Here is an 18,724-nt window from a genome sequence, read left to right on the forward strand (position 1 = left end):
GGTGGTGGAGTCCCCAATGTGTGCGTCCTGGTCATTGGTGGACATCAAGTCTCGGGGACTGGGATGAGAGCCAAACCGAAGCCAGGGATCGGGAGGTCTCCAGTCTCGCGAAAGTGTGTAGAGGAGGGCAGCTGCAGAGAGCGTCTTGCCTGCTGCTAAGCCCAAACGGGATAAGCAGGTGAGACGCTAACAGAAACGATGCACCGGATTTGTTGTTGTTTTAAAGACTGCTTCCATGAGAAGATTTTAACCTCTGGTTTTAAAGGATTGTGTTTTTTTTTTATTTATTGGTTTTACCTCCACGTTCTTTTATTGGATTATTTATTTATTGAATTTGAAACTACTGCACTATTTATGGAACACTTTTGTTTTGATGGACAGTTTTAAATAAAAGCACTATTGCACTTTTTGCACCACCCCTTGCTCAAGTGTTTATTTCCCTTCAGTGACTAGCTCACTCGGTTACGTTATCGACGGTGTTGGGTTCAAGTGCTTCCAAACATCAAAGGGAGTGTGGAGCCAGAACCCACATCGTCACAAACTAAAGTATTTTTTAACACATTCCCTTTATTTCAGGGGCTCAAAAGTAATTGGAAAAATTAAATAACTGGAAATAAAATGTTCATTTCTAATACTTGGTTGAAAACCCTTTGTTGGCAATGACAGCCTGAAGTCTTGAACTCGTGGACATCACCAGATGCTGGGTTTCCTCCTTTTTAATGCTCTGCCAGGCCTTTACTGCAGTGGCTTTCAGTTGCTGCTTGTTTGTGGGCCTTTCTGTCAGAAGTTTAGTCTTCAACAAGTGAAATGCATGCTCAATGGGGTTAAGATCAGGTGACTGACTTGGCCATTCAAGAATTTTTTACTTCTTTGCTTTAATAAACTCCTGGGTTGCTTTGGCTGTATGTTTTGGGTCATTGTCCATCTGTATCATGAAATGCCGCCCAATCAATGTGACAGCATTTAGCTGGATTTGCGCAGACAGTATGTCTCTGAACACCTCAGAATTCATTTGGCTGCTTCTGTCCTGTGTCACATCATCAATAAACACCAGTGTCCCAGTGCCACTGACAGCCATGCACGCCCAAGCCATCACACTGCCTCCACCGTGTTTTACAGATGATGTGGTATGCTTTGGATAATGAGCTGTTCCACGCCTTCTCCATACTTTTTTCTTGCCATCATTCTGGTAGAGGTTGATCTTGGTTTCATCTGTCCAAAGAATGTTTTTCCAGAACTGTGCTGACTTTTTTAGATGTTCTTTAGCAAAGTCCAATCTAGCCTTTCTATTTTTGAGGCTTATGAGTGGCTTGCACCTTGCAGTGCACCCTCTGTATTTACTTTCATGTGGGGAATCCACTCCCGGGCTCCCGGTCACCGGGAATGGCCAAGCTCGCATATATAGCGTGTAAAAGTGTAAAAATTGATCAAGAAATAACAGAGTTATAGTTGAAAACTGAAGGCTTCATTGACGTCTGTCAGACAACAGCTTTGAACAGCAACTTGAAATTGCAATGCATCAATCTGTTTCATCCGCATTATCTGTGCCAAGAAACTTGCCATCAAAGAATGATGACAAGAAACTGGATACAGTAAAAGCTGAAATGGTGGTGTTTCAGAGCAACGGCAAGCGCTGGTGTTGTTTAGAACAAGCGTATCAGTATCTGATGACTGTGCTGCCTACTTCAGTGGAGTTAGAGCGTGGTTTCTCAGTGGCTGGAGTACTCTGCACGAAGTACGCTCTCGCCTGGATGACCGCACGCTGGACACGTGCTTTCTACGCTTTTTTTACCGCAACTAACTAGATCGGGGTGCCCACAGTTTTTCGGCTTGCAAGCTACTTTTAAAATCACCAGGTCGAAATGATGTACCTACATTAAAAAGTATATAATCTTCATGTGGGAAAAGGCTGACTCGCATAAATAAGTAGAGCCGAATAATGCAGTCAAGGAGCTTTTGAATTCAGCCGAGTGAAAAATGACGGCTGCCCGATTAACTGCGAGTTTAGTTCCCTCTCCTTTCTCTTTCTCAGTTCGCTTTTTGGAAGGATGTCAGTTTCGTAGTTTTTTTATGAACAGTTCGAAAGTGCCTTTCCACATTTTCCTGCTTTGGAATAGCAATGATAGATTGACAGATCAGACAAACGCACTTCAATTGTGACATTGTGAGAGAAAAAAATCCTCTTCCAATTCCACATCCAGCCCATACCCTCCCCAAACATTTTTTTTTAAATCCCTTCTTTAGTCGATATAAATTGGAAGGCTAACTAGATCACAGCCGGAGTTTTGCAGTAGCTCGTGCGTTTGATCGTGCGTGCGGGAAGACGAGTGTGTTAGAATAAAACAGATCTCAGACTGGCCGCCCTGTATTTCAATCAAGTGGCGGAGGATATATGATAGACTAACATTAAAAACAAAATTTTTTGAATGCAACGCGATCAACCTGCACTACCTTTGCAATCTACCGGTCGATTCCCAAATACCAGCCAACAGCTCCATGGCCACGGCTCAGCTTTGCTAATCTTAAGCTAATCAGTTTTGGAGCTGAAAGGCAGTAGGTTTTAAAGATTTATTCAGTCTTTATAAAGTATTTTGATGCTTAATTTAATGTAACATTTTTGCAAGCAATATGTTAACTTGTTAACTTGTAACTAAAGTAGAAAAAACCAGGGACTAGGAATGAACACAGAAAAAAACAGTGGAGGGACCCAAAATTTCAATTAGATATAAACCATTCATCCATCCATCTATTATCCAACCTGCTATATCCTAGCTACTGGGTCATGGGGGTCTGCTGGAGCCAATCCCAGCCAACACAGGGTGCAAGGCAGGAAACAGACACCAGGCAGGGCGCCAGCCCAACGCAGAGCACACACACACCCACAAACCAAGCAAACACAAGGGACATTTTAAAATCACCAATGCACTTAACCTGCATGTCTTTGGACTGTCAGAGGAAACCGGAGCACCCGGGGGAAACTCATGCAGACACAGGGAAAACATGCAAACTCCACACAGGGAGTTATTATATTATATTTTGAAGATTACCTTTGGACCTGGAAATCCTGAAGGACCCTGTCAAATTAAAATATAAATCATGAAAATACTTCAATACATTTTAAAATATATGCTAACACAGATTACTTTAACAGTGCAATGGAAATTGGTGTCACCTCAAAACAACTGACAAGTGCTTTCTGGTGAAGGTGTCTTTATGGGGAGTTTGCATTCTCCCCATGTTCATGTGTTTTTCCTACCATGACTTCCCACAATTAAATGTTAACTGGCAACACTGTATTGACCAGGCATGAGTTTGTATATTTGAGCATGTAGCATGTACTACAGTCCTCTGTCGAGTTATTACCTTCGGCTCATTGCTGCTAAGACAGACTGTACTAGAAAAAGTGGTTTCAAAAAACAAATGTATGACTCAATGTAGACAATGCCAGAGTAGATTTTTTGATATTATTATATAAAGATGACTGCATTTTTATTTAATCATATACAAAATGCACAAATAATCCAATTTTTCATTAGCAGCACTTCTTCTGTTTTTTGGTTTATTAGAGCTTTTATTCACACAGAGAAGTCTAATTTAAATGAGCTTTGCCTTGTAAAAGCTTCAAATTCTTATTAAGTTTATTTTTACAAGCAATATTTCTGTAATGATAGAAAATCTTTGAAAGAGCATGGAAAGGTATGCTGGAATAAAATCATCCCAATATTTACCAACATTGGCTGACCTTCAGTTAAATAAGTAAATGCCATCAGGGCGGAGTAGTGAGGGAACTCTTAGGGCATAGAAGAACAAGCACACTGAGAGATGGAAGCACTAAGGTACTATATATTACACATGGCTGCCTGTTAACTATTATAATATGCAGTCAAACTCCAGGTTTGCTTGTCTCTTTATTTGCTAACTTGGGATCAAAACTAAAGAGAATCATGGGTTTCTGGGGGACACTCCTGAGCCTGGGAGGGTATATAGGTGACCTCAGGGTCAAGAGATTTGCTGTTGTCAAAATATTTTACGAGGTTGGAAAACAGGTCAAAGGAAGAAAGAAAATATTGGAGGTGCAAAAGGTATGGAAAATAATTATGAATACATCGCAATTATGACACCCACCCTACAGGTCAGAAAGGGATCAGATCCCTTTATAGACAAGCACAGTGTGTCATACAGTAGTTTATTTTCTACTGCCTCAAATACTCTATATCTATCCATGAGTATTCATTTTACCAAATATCCCATTGTCTTTTTATATATATTACTTTAATCTCCTTAGTATTTTTTGGGTTCAAAAAGAGCGACCCCATCATCCACACGGTCTTATTATTATTATTGTATGATGAGTTAATAGCTTTATCAAAGGCTTGTTTACATTTTTTTAACTGTTGATGCACAGGCAGATTAGGTGAGCTGATGAAGATCACATAGTGAGGAAGAGGCAGGAACTGAACTGGACTTTTGGCTTAGATTATACTTAGCCACTATCAGTAACCCAAAAAGTGCAAATGTATTACGATATAAGGAATGTTTTGCAATGTTATTTTTGTTAGGTATTTTTTTAATAAACAATACATTACTTTGGCAGTAAAATAAAGAAGAATATAAATGTAATAATAATGTGGTACAAATGTACCAATCACAGAGCTGCTTTTACGATGTCAGCTTCTCCAGGTGATTCTGTCCTCCTCTAACAGGCCTCGACCTCCTGAGGTGTGTGTTTCTCTCTGGTTCAGACCCAGGTGTGCTACGCTATTATTTTCATGGCACACCTGGATAGCTCTCTACATTACTTTGGCAGTAAAAGAAAGAAGAATATAAATGTAATAATAATGTGGTACAAATGCCAGAAAAGAGTATGTATCCAGCACAGCATGGTGGTGAACTGGTACTTCATAAATCCAGCATCTAACTTTTAAAGCTATCACCCAGTCATTGCCTGTGTGTAGTTTGCACATTCTCTCTTTGTTTTTGATTGCGATTACTTTTGGTACTTCTTTATATGTGTAGTAGCAGAACTGGCGGCTTAACATTTGCCCCAGTGTGAGCGAGCGTGGGTTATAATGGACTGACACCATTTCAAAGGGTGCTTTCTGTCCTGCGCCCTGTGCTGCCCAGGGCACTGACTTACATTCTCTACCCCACTTAATCTATGTTTGTATATAGTATACAGTATATCGTTCTCCAGTTTTCAAAAGCCCTTGTCACACATATTCATTGACAAGAAAAATGAATTTTATTAATCCATTAACTGGCTCATTTGACCATCAAAAGAATAAATCCAATCATTTTATTAATTGAATACAGTATGTATGTATTTGTTTTCTTTGTCCACCAACTTTCCAAAAAAAGAATTCTTTGCATTTTCAGCCTTTGAAAACTCTCTGAATTTTTTTTTTTTTTTATAAATTGTTGGCAAAAAATATAATGGCAGGAAAGTTTGATTAAATTTGGCATGCTTACCATGGGGCCTGGTGGTCCTTCGATTCCTGGTGGTCCTGGGAGCCCACTGCCCTGTAAATCATTTACTTTTTATTGAGTGACACAAGTTATAAAATTCTGCATACAGTACACAAAATATAATTATCATTGTTTAAAATCATTATCATTAAGTAATTGAGTATTATAAGGTAGATCTGTTTTTTTTTCTGGTGCATATTGCAAAACTGGCAAAAAAATCCCTACTATAGAATATTAATCTCTTAAATGTAATAGGTTAAAAACATCTGGCTACTAAGCATATTCTTTGTTGCTATATGTCAGTTAGGTATTTTTATTTATTTGTGTGCACACACTCAGCATTTACAATATACAAAACACTGCATGTCTTTGTAGAGATTTGTTTAAAGAGTCATTTTCTGTTCATTAGTGTCAAAAAAGCCAAAATTAAATCCACTGTGATTCAATGTCGTATAACAATAAAATGTAAAATTATATACTCTCACAAAATACAATCTAATGTAGTTTACGGTCATAATCCACTCCAACAAACTTAACAACAATTTTAAATTGTTTGAAATACACCACCAATTTACCATATCTCCTTTCTCGCCATCTTCTCCTTTTTGACCCTGAAAAAATACAAAAGCACCATTTATTCTATTGTGTTTGTATGAACATGTATTAAATTGCCTTCTGTGTTGTATGCCAGAGACCTGTGTGTATGCAATTATTAACTTAAATTCTGATGTAGTGTGTTTTTATTCTTGCTAAAAGGCAATCAAATTTGTAGATGTTTTCTTGTACCTTACCTGTATTTTCATTGCAAATTAACTGATACATTGCTTGTTTCGAAACCTACTATTAAAGTATTACAAAAAGCAGCTGCACATTTGGTCTACAGCAGTGTTTCTCAACCTTTTTCTGGTGTGGTACACTTTTTGTAACCAAAAACATCCCAAGGCACACCACTAACCGCAAAAACGTTATATCTCATGTATGTGCACAACTGTCTGTCTCCAAGATCAGCATTTGCAGACATTGTACTTAGTGAGCACTTTCCCGGCGTCTCCCAGCTGCTTCATCCCTTTGCCTGTCCCTCTCTGCCTCAGAGGCAATTCATATGCTCACTATCCACTGGTCCTGTGAGACTCGCTGGCGACCACACACTCAGGACGATGGACTCTAGCATCCTGGAAATGCATCTGAAGTGCTCTAAGTGCTGTGTCTGCAACGTACCAATCACAGAGCTGCTTTTACGATGTCAGTTTCTCCAGGTGGTTCTGTTCTCCCCTAACAGGCCTCGACCTCCTGAGGTGTGTGTCCCTCTCTGGTTCAGACCTAGGTGTGCTACGCTATTATTTCCATGGCACACCTGGATAGCTCTCTTGGCGCACCACTGTGCCACTACACACTGGTTGAAAAATGATGAAGGTCACATAGTGAGGAAGAGGCAGGAACTGAACTGGACTTTTGGCTTAGATTATACTTAGCCACTATCAGTAACCCAAAAAGTGCAAATGTATTACGATATAAGGAATGTTTTGCAATGTTATTTTTGTTAGGTATTTTTTAATAAACAATACATTACTTTGGCAGTAAAAGAAAGAAGAATATAAATGTAATAATAATGTGGTACAAATGTACCAATCACAGAGCTGCTTTTACGATGTCAGCTTCTCCAGGTGGTTCTGTTCTCCCCTAACAGGTCTCGACCTCCTGAGGTGTGTGTCCCTCTCTGGTTCAGACCTAGGTGTGCTACGCTATTATTTCCATGGCACACCTGGATAGCTCTCTTGGCGCACCACTGTGCCACTACACACTGGTTGAAAAATGCTGGTATAGAGGAATGTGCTTTTAAATGAAAACAAAATGTTTTTATAATAGCATAAATAAAAATAACACATCATAATAATAACCTATTAGTTTTGTCTATACTGAATCATAGTTGATTTTAATAATGCCAAAAAATGAAATTTTATAATCTCCAATTAAATATTTATCCAGTAATTTTTTAAAATTTCTTTCTTACATATTGTATTTCACTAACATTCTAGCTTACCGGCACTCCAGGCATCCCTGCAGTTCCTGCAATACCAGTTGGTCCTGGTTCACCTTTTTCACCAGTAAGACCATCCAAACCCTACAAACAAAAATAATGATTAACCTTTTATTTTTAAAACTTATTCAATAATGTATTATTCCTAAAACAGACATAAACAATGGAAGGAATGCCAGTTCATTGCAGGGCCCTCTTACTCAAAGATGCTAATTTGGAAGTGTCAGTGAAAGGGAAGGTCTACAGGACAGTACTGAGACCTGCTATGTTATATGAGTTGGAGATGGTGGCATCGACCAGAAAACAGGAGACAGAGCTGGAGGTAACAGAGTTAAAGATGCTAAGATTTGCATTGGGTGTGACAAGGATGGCCAGGATTAGAAATGAGGACATTAGTCATTGGTCAGCTCAAGTTGGACAGTTGGGAGACAAAGTCAGAGAGGTGAGATTGAGTTGGTTTGGACATCTACAGAGGAGAGATGCTGAGTTTATTGGGAGAAGGATGTTAAAGAAAGAGCTGCCAGGCAAGAGAAAAAGAGGAAGACCTAAGAGGAGGTTTATGTATGTGAGAGAGGACATACAAGGGATGGGTGTAACAGAACAAGATGCAGAGGACAGAAAGATATGGAAGAAGATGATCCGCTGTGGCAACCCTTAACAGGAGCAGCCGAAAGAAGAAGAAGAAGTTAATGTTTACTTGCACATCTTTTGGATGTGGCAGAGACTTAGAAGAAAGAGAAGACAGTTAGGGTAGAACTTGTAAAAAACACAAAGATTTAATTCCACATTTCAAGAGTGGTGAGAAAGATGCATTAAGCAGTGTATTAAAGTGTCACTTCCTAAGATCTCATAAGATCTCAGCCTTATTTAACAGTGTGAGGTGCAGTCAGTAGAAGTCATAATTACAAACACATTTAACAGAACATTCAAAATAATACTCTCAGTAATACTTTCCCATAAGATAAACTCTAAAAATGAAAAAGGTCAGCTTTCAGTAATAATTCCAGGGATTTTAACTGTCATCTTAAAACCTTACACTAGTGAAGTTCAAGAATATTAGTCTGTTTAACTCTTAGTATGTTGAATGTCTACATGTGTTTAACAAGTAATAATCCTTGATAAAAGATCTTCGACATTGATTATTATTATTGTTACGCTGTTATTATTACATTGGAGTAATAGGCCTCAGGCAAAACATTTTTTCTTCCAGCTCTTCTATTACATTTACTTTAAAGTAATCAAAAGATCTGGGATACAGATGTTCAAAAATTGCCTATATCTAATAAAAAGACATCAAATAGAAATGAGAGCTTGTTGGGACCTTAAAAAAATGGCACAATTATTTATTTCAAAGCTTGGTTTTTGGGTTTCCAACTATCTCATATGGAAAGACTGATCAGAAGCGTTTGCAGGTTCATCTGACACATTGTGGGACTCACTCATATCCTGTATCCAATGTGCAGAATTGAATGCAAAGTACAACAAACACAAAGTACAAAACATGTAAACTGGCAGATGTTTGCAGCATTTGTTCATTTTTGACACTATTTTTGTAATTTTTGAATGTATTTTAAATTTTCCTTGTGTTTGCATTTTGTATTATGATCATCATGTGATGGTGAGTGGTGACTTCCATAGTGTTTTTTAGCAAACTGATGACAGCATAGGCTGAGGTTTAATTTAGGCAGGTTGGAGAAGGTCATATTTTTGTGTAATTTTGTCATGTGTCTATGTGATGTTCTTTGTTGTGCATTTCTTAAGGCATTTTTATTAATGCTGGCGACTCCTTCCTTTTTTGCTAAGAAATAAAACCTTTTTGAATACAAAGACATGGTTCCCTTAATCCTAACCTCCACTGTCAAATGTCCATTTGCTGCCTAAATGCACCACTCTGATGTGCCCTGATCAGTCTTTGAAACATTTCTAAAACTAAACTGAAATTACCAACAATTATTCAGTCATTTGTGTGATAGAAGGATCGATATTTTCTTCAAAACATATACCTGTATTCAGAAGTTTTCTCACTTTCTACTTGAAGAATGTATCTGATGAATATTGGGAAAACTGTTCTGAAACTATTTAAAGAACCTGGCAACACCTTAAAATGGGACTACCTGTAGAACATCAGTTAGTCACTTACTGCTACGTAACAGGACCTTAACAAAGGCTTTATTTGAATTTAGCCAAAACATACAAAACAACAGTATTAAGAGGTAGTTATATGCTTTTAAAATGATGCAAGGACTTTATTTGGTCTTACTAAGCAACAATTAAAGATTCCCTGATGTTTAATTGAAGTTTACACTGTTAACAGACATATTTTGTGCCAACGCTGAATAAACAAATGTGAAGTTATTTTAGTAAATGGCCTGTTAGTTGCTTGTTGTTGGTTACTTGAACATAATTTTGCCACCTTTCCTGTTAAATCTGTGCTTATATGTCCTTATAGTAAACAAGTTCAAATCAAAAAAGATTAAAAAGAAAAACTGTTAATCTTTATAATTGTTATTGGGAGCTCTGAGGACAATTAAATACCATTCTGAAGCCCATCTTGAAAAAAAAAATGCTTACTTAAAAATTAATTGGACACATGGGGCGGCACAATGGCACAGTGGTAGCACTGCTTCCTCATTGTAAGCAGACCAGGATTCACATCCGGGTCCTCCCTGTTTGGACTTTGCATGTTCTCCCTGTGCCTGTGTGGGTTTCCTCCCACAGTCCAAAGACATGCAGGCTAGGTGGATTGGCGATACTAAATTGGCCATTGTTTGTGTTTTGGGGTGTGTGGGTGTGTGTTTGTTCACCCTGCGATGGACTGGCAACCTGTCCAGGGTTTGTTCTTGCTACTGTCCTGCAGGCTGAGATGGGCACTAGCATCCCCACAACCCTGTTCAGGACTAAGCAGGTTAGGAAATGATGTCGAATTGGACAATTTGTAGATAAATATACACTTTATTGGTACTTTGTAAGTCTTAATTATGACTAAATAAAGCAAATATCTTGCTACATGGTAGTGGTAATAGTAATAGTTCTTACTTTCATTTGTAATGAAGGGTAACACATCACCACTCTATGGAGTCAAGAATGGATTAAAATGCAGTTAATAACTAGAAGGTGCACAACAGGTAAGTCCCCATTTTAAACTGTTACCCTAAATCTTATCTGAGATGACAAATAAATTCTGGAGTTTCTGGAGAAACATATGGACCACAAGCCTGAGATCAGCAGTCAAAACTACTTTTTTTTAAACATTATTAACAACATGCAGTATATTTAATCCCTCTTTGTTTTTTCTATTGTCTACCTGATATGTTTTGTCTTATTTTAAGGTATTTGCTTTTACCATATTTTACCAATTGAAATAACATTCTTGATTCATACCTCCAAAATATTAATTAAAATTACCTCATGAAAACTGTTTACTTTCTGAAAATAATACTTTATCTTTAATGTCTTAGTGTATATATCATTTTGTATGTAATATAATGGAAATTAGTGTAATATGTAGAGCTGGGGTCCCCAGCTCCAGTGGCTGCAGGTTTTCATTCTAACCCTTTCCTTAATTAGTGACCTGCTCCTAATTAACTCCTTTCTTCTTTCTTAAAGAAAGTTCTTTTCTTTAATTTTATTTGACTTGCTCTTGAAGACTCAAACTGCTTAATTGTTTCTTTTTCCTTAAGTAGCAGCCAAACAATAATGAGATACAGAATGAGCCAAAACATGACCAGCAAAGTATGACCATCATACAATATCTGAAAATAAAGAAAGATTAAGGTGTCAGGAATGCTAATCTGCTCAGTTCCCCAAAACATTTTAACAGTGCTCTTAGAATGACAAGAATCAGCACCTAATTAAAAAACTACTTGGAGTGAAATTAGTTAGAGTTTGAGGCCCTGACTTAGTTGGTTTTCTGTTGGCTCACTCACTTCACATTTCACTTCTGTATGAAGAAATTCAGAGGAACAAATCTCAAAAAAACAAGTCATTTAAAATTAATTCAAAAGAAATTAAATAACAGCAAAAACAGGTCACTAATTAAGAAAAGGGTTACAATGAAAACCTGCAGCCACTGGGGCCCTCCAGGACCGGAGTTGGGAACCCCTGATGTTGAGTATATTATGAAGCAGAAAAAAGCTATATTTCTAACCAAACCTTAATTTTTTCTTATCCCCTTATGGGGGAACATTTCTGTAATGTATTTTTTTTTTTTTCTCCAATCACATATATCCAATAAATACAGTATATTCAGACCTTTTTATGTGCGGCATTCAAACTTGCAAGATACATTATAAATTCCTTGACCACCAGAATCTCCTTCTCTAAATGCAGCATTTATATGAGATTTGGAATTCAACTGTGTACTAGTTGAACTTTATATGATATATAATATCCAGAAGCAGTGACTGAATTTTCATTAAATTTCCATCAACTTTTGTATATTTTTATTATAATATGTACTTAGTTCTGCCGAGCTCAACAGTAGCCATGATTGTATTGTTTGTGTGTGTTTCTATTGTTTGGTAAGACTGGCTGGAACAAAACAAATTTGCACTTATGGACAATAAAGGCAATAATAAACAATTCACACTGTTACAGATAGTAATAATACTTTGTGACTAAGTGCTGAATGAGCTGTCTACCTACTGGAGGACCTGGTTGACCGGTATCTCCCTTTTCTCCTTTGAACCCTGGAGGTCCTATTATTCCAGATTCTCCTTTCTGTCCATCTCTTCCTTTTGGGCCTTCAGCACCTGGAAGACCTTGCTCACCTGGTTTACCTCGAGGACCCTGTTATAAAAATCCAGATAAAAATATGAGGGTCATTCAAAACATTTCTGCACTTTTATTGAAACTCTATTTATTAAGAATTTCAAAAAAAAAATTTCACTTTTCTCTTTTCTACATAGTCATCTTCATTTGCGATGCAATTTTCCAAACGTTGTACCAACTTTTTAATGCCCAAATACTACTCCTCCCACCTTCACCGTTTCCAAAGAAAATATAAAAGTACAGAAACTTTTTGAACGTACCTTGTATTTATTTTTCCAAATCCATTAGATCCTTCTATTATGTTTTAAGGCAGATGACATATTTAGGATTCAATACAATGCAATAATCAGTTATAAATAATAAAGGATTATAAATAACAAATAAATAATAAATAATTGGGTGCTTTCTGGGAGAATACAGAATAAGTTCCTAGAAAATGCTACAGTGTATATACAAACATAAAAAGTTAAACAAATACAACCTGCAGCTTTCTGTATTCATGAAATATGGTACATTTTTTTCCCCAAAGTGCTATAGTTAAGAAAAGTCTTTAAACTGATAATCTTAAATTATACATTGTACAGCTTTTCCGGAGAGGGATAATAGTATGTTTTATATTGTTTATGTTTATTTTCTGCTTATCCACTTCAGAAACTGGCTTGGCAGTAATAGATTCCAACCATTAACAATTACGCTGCATCCTATATATTCAATGAATAATCATTTTTCACAAATACAGGAAAGAAGTATTAAAGACTGAGAAGCAATTAGTGCTTGGCTTGTGTCCACTGATAATAGATTTTCTTATGAATTTTTTTAACCACAACAAATCAAAAAATATAGTACACGAATGAAAAAAACTTACAAAACAATAATCTGCTGTATATATAACTTTTAGTAGCACCATGGTGGCATCGTGCAGCAGTAGTTGATACTGCATGAGTTTTGGACTGAGAAATTTTAAATGCTTTATATGCAGTCAGATTAGTTGGCAACTCTATTGTGCCTTTTAAAAAATAATAATAATAAAATATTCACATTATAAGTGCCAGAGAGGAAGGACAGGCTTCCTGGTTGGGATTAAAGAAGGATTCTTTCCCAACCAACAGGCCATAATGCAAGGAGTAGGTGCACAGGCTCACAGGAAGCAGATCATTCTCCCACACAAAAGGTAGCAGTGTCCCTCTGAACCCGATCAGAACACTTGCAGGGTGGCATGGGAGTTGGAGTTCAGAAATGCAGCCTTGTCTTTGGGGACCACCAGAGGGAGCTGCCGGAGGAGGACTGCCCTGGTTTCCACACAACCAGGAAATGCTCTGGACGATCTGGATAGGAGACTGGAAACAGTTCCTGAATGTGGTTTAAAAGGAAGCCTGCTGCCTCATTTGATTGGCATAAGAGTCGGAAGGCAGTGGGCAACACTCAGCGGGAGGTAAAGAGGGGGAAAAACAATTGTGGAATTTATTTGTATTGTTTATGTGGCTAATTACTGGAGGATTGTGAAGAGGTGCTTGGTGTGGATAAATACCTTTTATTTTATTCATATAATATATGGTGTTATATACTGTGCCTTGCGTACATTCTTAGATCTGAATCGCAGTCTGATTATTTAGGTGGTTACCTACCAGGTAATGCTTATGGTTTTTGCTCGGCCAGTCGTCAAACATCCACTTAGTCCTCTCAGTTGTGAGAAGCAGCTCATAGATATGTAACACAGTATCTGCCAAATAATACGAAGAGCACACAACACTTGTTTCACCCTTATTGGGGATCGTCAGGTGTATGTGCTTTTTTATGCCCTTATGGGGATCGAACCTTGGACGTCAGCGCCTGAGGTGAAGCCGCTGTGGGTGGTTATTTTACAGGGAGAAGATCAGAGTATTAAATTCTTAGGTCTGAATCGCAGTCTGATTATTTATATTATCTATGTAACCACCTAAGTAATTAGCTACATAATCAGAATAATAAACAGACATTTGGACATGAACCCAGCATATGCAGACTTGAAAAGAAGAACATGCAAATGATATATAAGACATTATAATCAACACCAAACCCCACCTCATCAATTCCCTCCCCACCCCACATCCACCTATCCTCCCCAACTTATTTGCTATATATTGCCTTGGATTCCTGTAAGTCAAATCAGGTTCCTCTGATGATGATTCCTGGCTGGAATCAAAAGCTTAGGAATAAAAAAACTGTTTTAAGATATGTGATTCATTTTCTCCCTTTGTGCATTTCTAGCTACAAATATGCAAACCATACAGACCTTTGCTTCCACACATATATATAGGGCCCGATGTTCTCTAGTGGACTCAATGCTCACTGCCTGGCACTGTGGAGCTCGATTGGCATTTGCCATGGAATATGAGAATTGGCAGGTCCACCACTGGTGCCCTGTGCTTTCACAGATGAGAGCAGGTTCACCCAGAGCACATGTGACAGACGTGAAAGGTTCTGGAGAAGCTGTGGAGAGCGTTATGCTGCCTGTAACATCGTTCAGCATGACAGTTTGGTGGTAGGCCAGTGATGGTCTGGGGAGGCATATCCATGGAGGGACACACAGACCTCTAAAGGCTAGATAATGGCACCTTGACTGCCATTAGGTATTGGGATGAAATCCTTGGACCCATTGTCAGATCCTATGCTAGTGCAATGGGCCCTGGGTCCTCCTGGTGCATGCCAATGCCAGGCATCATGTGGCGAGAGTATGCAGGCAGTTCCTGGAGGATGAGGGAATTGATACCATTGACCCATTACCCAGTCGATATCAGTATAGATATCCAACAGGATTTTTTCCCATTGAGATCTGTTGTGTTTTCAAATATATATATACTGTATATATATAAACATATTAGTCTGGGGTTTGTGTAACGATTTTGTCTCAATAAATATTTGAGTATTTCTAGAGCCAGTATGGCATGCCTTTATCTTTCTTGAACTTTTTTGGTATAAAAATGTTTACCTTTTCACCATCAAGACCGGGTGCACCAGGCAAACCAACTTCACCCTAAAAGAGGTATCAAAAAATATGGTAACACCATACCTTTCATTAGTAAGTCATTAATGAAACTTCTTTAATGCTTAACAGATTACTTCATATTCATTCAAATAATTATACATGTCAATAAAGTGATACATCGTGTATTAATAAAGCACAGAATTCTTTAATAATTCACTATTAAACATTATTTAATACCTAACTGATTATTAGTTCATGTACATGTAAATAGTTATGAATGACTTTAAAATGATAATTCATCCACTAAATTGCCAGTTTATTAGGTGCACCTGTCTAGTAGCGTGTTTGTCCTCCTTTAGCTTTCAAAACTACATGATTTAATTCGGTTTTGGATTCTACAACAGACTGGATGTGTTGTTTTACTAATTTTGTACCATGCAGCAATAATTCTATTGTGCAGAGGCTGGAAATCAAACAGCCGCACAGTTTTCCTGCAATGTGTCATATGGACTATGTGGGATGTGGCATCAATAAAAGTCACTGAAATATTCTCTGAACCTTTTGGTGACAGTATGGTGTATTATCCTATCGGAAGTTTCCATCTGAGTGTGGTTAAACTTTTGCCATGCAAGAATGAACTTCAGCCATGCACCTTATTGTGCAGACTTTTTTCACTGAGTATCAGGACCCAAATATGTTGCACGGAAGACACCCCCTTATAATGCCAACACCAGCCTGTAGTGACATCAAACAGGATGGCTACCTAAACCTATGTTTTTTGTGCAGAATACTGATCCTTATTTCAGTTATTAATTTTCTAATTTCTTTGTCCTGAAATGGGTTGCTGTTTGGGCTGGAGCCTATTCCAGCTACCATAGTGCACAAGGCAGGAAAAACTCTGGACAGGGTGCAGTCCATTGCAGAGTGAACACACACATACACCAACCACACACTAGGGACAATTTAGCGTCGGTAATCCACCTAACCTGCTTGTCTTTGGACTATGGGAGGAAACTGGAGCACTCATGCAGACACAGGGAGAATATGTAAACTCCTAACAGGGAGGACCTGGGATGCAAACTCTGGTCTCCTTACTGCGAGGCAGCAGCGCTACCACTGCACCATCATGCCACCCATCCTTATATTAGCATGATGCACAAGGATTCTGAATTTGTCCAATCAAGCAACACTTCTCCACTCCTTGACAATCTAGTTTTGATGTTTTTATTCCACTGTAAATGTGCTTTATTGTTGTAGACCTGACTTGGTCTTCAGCTGTTGTGGACTATTCAAGGTAAAATCCAATAAATGCACACCAATTATAAATCTGAATATGATTTGAATGGTTGTGACCAATATATTGGTTTATGCAATTCTCGCCATTCTCATTGGCCTTTGGTAAATGCTCTAAATGGTTTTAGGTGAAATACCAAAGTTGACAGATGTTTGGGAGATGCTACAGCCAAATTTCAACGTCAACTTTAATGCACCACTGAAAGTCACAAAGATCACTCATTTTTTTCCCTTTTGCCTGCCTGATTTATTGCACACTGTGCTGTCATGAGATGTACAACATGTTAGAAAGTACTGTAGAATTTAAATGAAAGTAGGATGTATAATACCTAATAAACAGTATAACAGCAATATATGATAACTATTAATAATATATCCATCCATCCATTATCCAACCCGCTATATCCTAACAACATGGTCATGGAGGTCTGCTGGAGCCAATCCCAGCCAACACAGGATGCAGGAAACAAACCCCGGGTAGGGCGCCAGCCCACCGCAGGGCATTATTAATACAGGATTAACAAAAAATAAATAATGTTTCCTTACAAATGATTTATCCATTAGTTACAGTATATGTCTTTTTGCAGTACTTACTTTAAAGTTGAAACTGTTCATCCATTGCAAAGGTTTGTAAAAGTGTAACTAATGAAGCTTCTTATTAAGTGTTATGAAACTTCTCAGGTTGTACTGTATATTTTTATCATAAGACTACTAATGAAAACAAATTACTATTTAAAGGAAACATTTTATATTAATAAATGAAAATCTAAGATTTCTGTAATTTTCAACATATTCATAAAAAAGATACTCCATTTTTATGTATTTTCAGAGAAATACAAAGACCTGATTCATTATAACCTTACTTGTGTAGATTTTCTAATATGCACATACTGCAATAAACCTTACATATAAAATATATGCCTATTTGCACAAATTGCATACTTTTATGCACTTTAATTTGTGTGCTTTTACTTAAATGAGAAACAAATATAACAAGCTCAATTGTTGGGGTAAACATTTTAAAGCACTATAATAAGAGTAGATGTACAGTATGCATTACAAAAGAGTTAAGGTTAACTCTTAAAATATTATAGATTGGGGTTCTCAAATTCATTCCTGGGGACCTTCTATGGCTGCAGGCTATTATTCCAACCATATTCACAATCAGTGATTATGATTGATTTCATTTAATTAGCTGGCCTTTTTTCTCTTCTCTTATTCTACATTCAGAAAAGCACAATAGTATGATTTTTACATTTATAATATATTTAGAAGTATTTTTATATTTTCAACATCTTCACATGCTTAACTCATTTTTTTTCTATTATTTTGACCTTTTCCAGTGTAGCTTCTTTCTTTGCATCCTAAAAATGACAATTAAAAAGAAGCTGAGTAGACACCTGGGAAAACAACACTGAATGATGAAAGGCTGCAATTACTTTGGCATCAGACCTACTAATTAGTAAATAATGGATGAAATAACTGGAAAAAGAACAATGAAAATTAGAATGAAAATATTGTTAAAAAGGAAAAAATACATTTCCAATGCAACTGCTCAGTACTATTTATTAAAAATTTACCAAACTTGCTTTCGTAATTTTTACATTAACTCCAAAACATAGAAACTGGGAATTAACAGATCACTTCATTAGGTTAGCAGTCCAATTAAAACAGAAGTTGGCTGGAACAAAAACCTGCAGCAACAGTGGGTCCCCAGGACTGAGACTAAAAACCACAGTTAATAACAGTAGGAGGTGGCCTTGAGGTGTCCCAGAATGCACGGCTAGAGAAAAAGATGTCTTTCTTACTAAAAAAAAATGGTTCTACACAAAGTACAAAAATCAACAGTAAATCAATACATTCTTTAACTGTCTCACCCTACCCACACAGGCCAGTTGCTCTATCCGTTACTCCAGTGGTGGTCTATCTGGTAGTAACCCTACCTGCCTGCAATGACTACTGGGCTAAGCACCACACTATTTACATTCATTTTTCATAAGGTGCAAGAATGCTTATTGAAAATAGTAAAAGGTACAGGTCTTTCAGGTAGGAAAAGCGATGGCAATGCTGGGGTTGGTGTAGTTGTGTCTGAAACATTGGCAGAAAAGTGATAGAGGTGAAGAGCATCAAAGAGCAAGAAAGACTCTGCTGTACTGCAAGAGAAGTTGATTGTAATGAGTAGTGACTAAAAT

General features: G+C 37.4%; 1 protein-coding gene across 14 annotated transcripts in view; it reads right to left on the minus strand.

Annotated features, from left to right (window-relative positions):
* Positions 1-18,724, minus strand: part of col13a1 (collagen, type XIII, alpha 1) — a 273,440-nt gene that overhangs the window by 54,251 nt on the left and 200,465 nt on the right. For all 14 annotated transcript variants that reach the window (XM_039755089.1, XM_039755081.1, XM_039755058.1 and 11 more), the window contains 6 exons: positions 15,243-15,287; positions 12,149-12,292; positions 7,508-7,588; positions 6,042-6,077; positions 5,470-5,520; positions 3,048-3,074 (listed from right to left, as the gene is read on the minus strand). In XM_039755089.1, coding sequence (XP_039611023.1) covers positions 3,048-3,074; positions 5,470-5,520; positions 6,042-6,077; positions 7,508-7,588; positions 12,149-12,292; positions 15,243-15,287 — 384 coding nt within the window. The remainder of the gene's footprint in view (positions 1-3,047; positions 3,075-5,469; positions 5,521-6,041; positions 6,078-7,507; positions 7,589-12,148; positions 12,293-15,242; positions 15,288-18,724) is intronic.

This window comes from Polypterus senegalus, chromosome 1 (genome assembly GCF_016835505.1).
Source record: "Polypterus senegalus isolate Bchr_013 chromosome 1, ASM1683550v1, whole genome shotgun sequence".
Lineage (NCBI taxonomy): Eukaryota > Metazoa > Chordata > Cladistia > Polypteriformes > Polypteridae > Polypterus > Polypterus senegalus.